Here is a 7014-nt window from a genome sequence, read left to right as displayed (position 1 = left end):
AGGAATGCCAACTGGAAGAAAACTGTTATTTTTCTGAATTATTTACCTCAAGAACTAGCCAAAGCTGATCTCCATTTTTCACATCTTTCTTATAGTACATGCCATAGAATTTTACTACATTGGGATGATCAGAGAGAGCTTTCAAAATGTTGTATTCAGCTTCAATTTCTTCATCAATATCCTAGTGTCACAAACAAGAAATACACAGTGATTAATAAATACATAATGATGGCCATTTAAAAAACAAAACAACAGTTTTCTGGCTATTCAAACATAGTTTAAAACAACGCAAAAGTATAAAACAAAGAGAACATGAATGAAGCATTCACAGGACTACAAAGCTTGGTTCTGTCTACTTATTACAAAACAGTCATCTGAATTTTTACTTGGTCTTTATCAATTTCAACTAACAAGCACACCAGGTCTGGCAGAGCAGCCCTCAGGAGAATGGAGAAGGAGCATTTCAAAGTAAAGCCAGTGCAATCCCACAAGTAGGTATTTACAGACTAGTGAGTTTTGGGGGGAGATTGCAGATGCTTTGGGAAGTCACATGTTACTTTGTTAGTCTCAAGGGTATCCTCAGCTAGATAGGGTGCAGCTGGAATTATCTCTCTGTCCCTCTGTGCACAAACAAGTATGACTGCAGCCACATCTTACTCATTTATCATCCCACTTCCTGGGAATAGTAACCCCAAGACAATCTGGAAATTTTTGAATGTTTTTTGTTTGTTTTGTTTTTTTTTTTAATCACAGAAAATGGCAACACCCATGAGCTCTCCAGCTTCTCTTACTGAGCTGTTAGAGTTGTGCCTTTTTGTCAGCCTTTCATTATAGACCTCAGATTTCATACACAGTGAAGTAAATCCATTTGGAGGTGAGAGATGAGGACAAGTTTTGCTTACTAATGTACTAGAAGCTGTGCAAGCCATTTCAGACCAACCACCGATGCTAGCAACAGTGGCCACAGGATAACTACAGTAATCCCTTCCACTTATGCACTGGAACTGCTTATTGATGGACACTACCAGACTGTGTTTCAATCACGCTGAGAAAACATTCAATCCATCCCAGCCACAGGTAGAGGCAGAATAGCTGAAGTAATTTCCCTTCATAGTTTAGATCTCAAAAAATTGTTAACACACTTGTTTCCAGATTTAAAACATTTTTAATAGAATTTGCTATTTACACCCACCCAAAAGAGAAACAGAGCCATGAAAAATCACTTCTAGAGGAAGGCTACCTATGAACTCTAATATGCGTATGAATGGGTTTCACATCAATGAAAGCCACCTACTCCATGACAAAACTTGTCTCACCACTGCCAAACAGAAGTGACCATGATAGAGAAAAGGGATGCTTTGCAGTCCCAATGAATGGCACTCCTCATTTTTTTCATCACCAAAGGCATCAGACCCTAAGAGGACTCTGCTCACTTGTTTCTTATAGAGGTCTCTCCAATGCTAAATTCAATTCAATTTCCTCATATTAGACTTTTTCTGTTTCTTGACTGGTGTCAAAGAACTTTGTCTGTCACCAATATCTTCAGGACTTGGGCTGCTAAACTTTGATATTGAGATTAAAAGAATAAGTCTTCTCACAAGGAGGAACTTAAAGAATTTTTTTTTACTTGAGCAGCCAAAGCCAGCAGAAATTTTCCTTTTTCAAAAAGAAGGAGGAAATAGATATAAGTTAATTTTCCCCTAAACAAAACAGAGGATACTGCCAATTTAAAAAAACCAAACAAACAACAAAACAAAAAAAACACAACACAACCCCCCCCCCCCAAACAAACAAACCCACACACACAAAAAAAGGGGGGGAACCAAAGAAGAAAGAAAGAATAAGATACTGAAGGTGGCAGAGGAAGGAAAGAAAGGAGTGGAAGATAAGGGGGGTTGAAGAGAGAGAACATATCTGGTAAAAAACAAAAGGGGAGATCAAAAAGAAGAAAAAAAAAGAAAAGAAAAAAAAGAACAGGAAAAAACCCCACACCAAAACAATTAAGAACCGAAAGCCAAAAAACTACACAGAAAACATACAATAGCCTGGCTGTCTTGGGGAAACTGGAAGAAAATTAGCTCACTGCTCTACTGTAATTTAATAGATGTTTGTTTCCTGAGGGGTACTCAGATTTTACAAGATTTTTAGTATTAGGAGAAGGAATGAAAAGAGAGAGAACAAAATTAATAGAACATTAATCCTGTGCATACTAGAAAGAAAAATCTTCCTCTGCATTTTATCAAGGAAGAGAACTTTAAATATTTGGTTTAATTTAACATATTTACCTTCATAAAACATAGCCAAAGGGAATACCTCTTTTAGAAACAGTAGAGGAAATATTTTCATGTGAAGTTAGACATAAGGCAATTTGACTAAGAGCCCTAAAGTACAATGGTATTTATTTATAGCCCTGAGAGGACTAAGAGCATTCTCAGTTTCATCTTCATGTATTCTCATTTCAACACTTTGCCTTTCCTGTTTCAGTTTCAAAAATCCGAGATGTTATTCAACATAGAGAAAAGCTCTAAAGGATTAAACACTAAATGCTTATTTCAGTCTCACATCACCCATGATAAAGCAGTTTCCCATTTTAATTTGGAAATACCAATTAAACCAATTGATATAAAACCACATTTCTTCTGCCCTTTTTTCAGTCTACCTCTCACGTGACACAATTCTGAAACCATCTTCACACAAAAAAAACCTGTAAAATTTAAAGAAAACACAGAAAGTACTTTTTTTCTTCATTGCAATGGCTCCCTCTGCAGCCATTAATAATACTTTCAGTTTAAACAAGAAGAACTATTTTATTCCTTTCACCCTATTTCTAATATAGGATTGCCATTTTAAAGCTAACATGAAGGTACAGCAGCTACTCCAGACCTCTGTGAATAGGAAGGGGGAAAGAAGAATAATATTCTTAAAATATAGTAAGTTAAAAAACTTGAGTCTTGCATTTTGATATTGACTGCATTACTGACTTCCATCTTTGGAATAATTACCCAAATAATGAGTCTCTTTTCATTAGCTATACCTCCTTCTCTTCTGCAATTTCTTATATCACATCTTTATTCATTGTATTTCTTCTGGATTCTTCATATTCTACTCTTATTTCCTACTCAGTCTACTTCTTTTTTCCCCTATTATCACATTTACTTCCTCTTCTTTCTTCCTGTCTTCATCATTGACCCTTTTCTTACAACACTTCAACATGGAAAGTCTTCCCCACGGCCTCCAGTAATTCCTGCCTGTAGCCAGATGCCATTTAAAAATCACTCTCAGACATTTGTGAAATAGATGAAAGCTGAAGCATTTCAGGCCATTGAGGCATTTGGGGAAACACCAACTGCAAGAAAGTCCTGGCTTTTCATTGTAAGCAGGAGAATCTTGTTTACAGATCGACAGAGTCGAATGCGTTTGAATTCATCAAGATCTTTATCACCTGGCTTGGAACCATGTCTACTTTGGGAGAGGTAGGTGGTACTGAATTCAGATGAGTCTTGTTGCTTTAAAAGCATGCTGAAATTAAAAGCAGCTCAGCTAGAGACAGCAAAGGTAAGGTGAGATGCTATGCTTTCACAAACACATTTCATGGATTTATGGGCCATGGGTTCATAATCTGACCATAACTTGTGTGATACACAGAGGCAGACAGAGCCCTGTGTGGCTGTGTAGCTCCAGACCAGCAGCCTTTCACATGGCACAACTGGCTCTTCCTTTCCCCCTCTGAGGTCATGCAATCGGGTGCCTCACAGCCCGATACTGGGAGTGCAGAAGATAAGCTCGAAGAGGCCACTTCAAACACGAACAGCTCCTGGTCCATGTTACTGTTACCCAGAAAAATCCCATGCCACATGCAGCACCACTGAATTTAATGGGATATGCCTCTACAAACCAGACTAATGCTCTTTCCTACTCTGAGCATTAATCTGACAACCAACAAATACCAGTTATTGAGAACAAAAACATACTTTACAACATAATTGGACCTCTCAGTCACTTGGTACTTTGAGTGTAGGAGCTACTGCCTTTGTATTTTCTATTTGAAAAGATGGATCCCTCTGTGATATCTGTTTTGGCACATTGTGAAAATGCAGAAGTAACAATAACAATAAAGTATGCTATTTTATCTTTACAGTTTCACTCATGGCATATAACTCAGCTGAAAGCATGTACTTAAAATATACGTCTGAATGTTATCTAAAGCACTTCCAAATACATAACTTTCTTACTGGCTAGTACGTAAAAAAACCAAACCAAACCAAACGAACAGCAGAAAACAGAAGCTAGGACTCATGGTACTGAAAAGGAAAATAATCAGCTCTGCAGCTAAAAGTAAGAAATAAACAACAGTATAGCAAAAGAAACACAAATTTTAGGTATACTTCTAACTTCTATCATATGCAACCACTTCCAGAATCACTTGTGATATGAAAAATAAATTGATAGCTAGCCTGATACATCACAGATTTAAGCAGTTTATCTCCCTATCACATCTAATGCAAATGATCTACCAAAATTAAAAGAAAAAAAGACTACATAAATTCACTTACAATTAAATAAGTACAAAGCAAATAATTTAAATAGCTTACGTGAACAGGATCCAAAATTTTGACTGCTGCTTTGCTGCCATTTTTCTTATTTAATACCTTGAAAACTTTTCCGTATGTTCCTTTTCCAATGGTTTCAATTATTTCCCAGGTATCTGAAGGATCAGGAAAGCTATCAAATATTATTGTTTTTCCAGTCAATGGAAGCATCTCAACTGATGGTTCCTAAGAAAAAAAGATTTCAGTATTCACTCAACAAAAGGTTAACAGCACTTGTAAATGGTCTCAAACACTAGAAATGGTTTTGCATGTAGTGTGTACATGAACTGAAAGCACAATGAACAAGAAATGCTTAATGACAAGCATGTGCAGTCAACATCATATCAAATAAAGGGAAGTTCAAATAATAATTTGAAGTAATTTCAGTCTTGGGTGAAGTCAGCAGCTGCCTTCCCATGCACTTCAATGAAACTATAATGTGACTCTGGGGCAGGGGAATGGGAGTTAAGTTCATAAAATCCAAAAGAATTTGGTTTAATTACCAAGAATCAGGCAAACAGGGGAAAAAAAAACACCACCACAAAACGTGTTCAAGAGTAGCAGTAGGTTGATTCAAAGCTTTATAGCAAACAGTCAGTTTTCTAATCCTATTCTGATTTGAATTTTTAGATAGACCTCGCAAGGCCAAACAGATCCAAGTGGCAGATCTTTTCACAATATTACGGTCTTCCAACGACCAAGCATTCCTAGTCACAGAAAACATGTTTATTTGTGTACATTCATTAATAACTATTTTACATACTGTAAAGGAAACACCTTTTACAATGATGCAATTGTATCCATCACTGACCAGGTTACACCCATGGGCTGATCAATGATAGATACATTTCACTTATACATGCCTCCAGCAGCTACAGTGGTAAAAACAAAGCACAGTGCCCCCAAAAAACATTAAAAAATAAACCCCACATTTACCCACTGTTAAGAACTGCCAAACGATCAGCAGAAATATGTTTAAAATCACACTTCTATGTTTTTAATTGTAGAGTCAAGACTGAAAAAGAGAAAAGGCAGGGAAGAGGACAGACTCAAGCCCTTACTAAGTAAGCAAGCAACAAAGAAATGAGCTAGCTACTGAAAGCTTAAGTCCTTCCTGAGTGCAATATGTACCAAATAAGCCAGGTTTGGAGAGTCATTTTCACATACCCATTAAAAAATAATAATAAAAAAATCAATAAATTATTCTTGGACATTTTTATATCAACAGCACAAATCTACACAAAGCATTTTCTATTACATTACTTGAGTGACAGAAATTGCACCGTGATACCATACTACTTGTTTTGGTAATAAAGACAATAGCTTCAGTTTCACTTTCATCCAAGGCTTTCAGCATACTAACCATATTTTCTTTATTAATCTGCTTATTCCTATAACTATGCCTATCCGACCATATGTGCAGCATATATATCCAAAGCATACAGCACCTAAAACAACTAGCAGCAACTGCAATGGCCTACTGCACAAACAGACGTTGTACCAGCTCTTCCAGTTATCTGATATACACACTGGCACATCACGTGTGTTCAGACTAATTTTCTACTGAATAATACAAGCTCACCTGGGGAACAAAGGGCTCAGGATTCCTCCCATCATTCTACTATTGGTTGATTAGCTCCCAAGGTCTGCAACCAGTATTGGCCCACCACCTCCCTCCAGCCCTTCCCCTGGGATTTAAAAGACACAAATCCTCCAGGACATTTGACTGCAGTCTCTCCCTAAGGCATTAGTCTTTTCCTAGGCATCCTCATGCTTAGTATTTATCCACACCTTGGGAGCTTCACTACTTCCAGGCAAAGCCAACCATCTCTTCCCCAGAAAATGAAGACAAATGAGTTCCAACATTTTTTTTGGAACTTTGTTTTTCTTTTGCCTACAAACTAGTGCTCAAATACAATCACTCTGGGTTTTTTTAAAATCACTTTATATGTAATTATCTGTACAGATATGTAAGTACCCTCTACATGTATGTATAATTACATTGAAATGATATGTAATTAGCTTATAGCTGGGATGACCAAAAATAATAAGCAAATTGGGAATGATAAAGGGATTAGGATCCCTTGATTTGAGGGACTCAACAATGATGGAATTTTTAAATTTCTCTGTCTAAGCTTTAATTTTTAGAATTGAGGTTAATGACTTGTTTAAAATTTTACTGGATACTCAAACCATAACTACTGATTTTTTGTGAGGAAAAAGTAAGACAGTTATCAATGGGCACCTTCATAAGAATGGAGATGTCCAAATCTTATATGAGCCTGGCTACATGCAAACTATCTTCTATAGAATATGTAGTTTTCCATCAAAATCTAGGGCCTACTATGTCCCACACTGCGAAAGTATACAGTAAGATGCTCTGACCCAGGGAGCTTACAGTAGGAGATATGCTGAAGTTGGAAGA

General features: G+C 36.8%; 1 protein-coding gene across 1 annotated transcript in view; it reads right to left on the bottom strand.

Annotated features, from left to right (window-relative positions):
• The window catches only part of MYO3A (myosin IIIA), a 119370-nt gene that overhangs the window by 100296 nt on the left and 12060 nt on the right, over window positions 1-7014 (bottom strand). Inside the window, exons 2-3 of the mRNA XM_010007024.1 lie at window positions 4593-4775; window positions 47-181 (exon numbers count right to left, since the gene is read on the bottom strand). Coding sequence (XP_010005326.1) covers window positions 47-181; window positions 4593-4760 — 303 coding nt within the window. The 5' untranslated portion in view covers window positions 4761-4775. The remainder of the gene's footprint in view (window positions 1-46; window positions 182-4592; window positions 4776-7014) is intronic.

The sequence above is a fragment of the Chaetura pelagica genome, unplaced genomic scaffold, assembly GCF_000747805.2.
Source record: "Chaetura pelagica isolate M959 unplaced genomic scaffold, ChaPel_1.0 scaffold17, whole genome shotgun sequence".
In the NCBI taxonomy this organism is placed as follows: domain Eukaryota; kingdom Metazoa; phylum Chordata; class Aves; order Apodiformes; family Apodidae; genus Chaetura; species Chaetura pelagica.
Note: the sequence above shows the minus strand (reverse complement) of the source record. Positions and strands in the feature narration are given on the sequence as shown.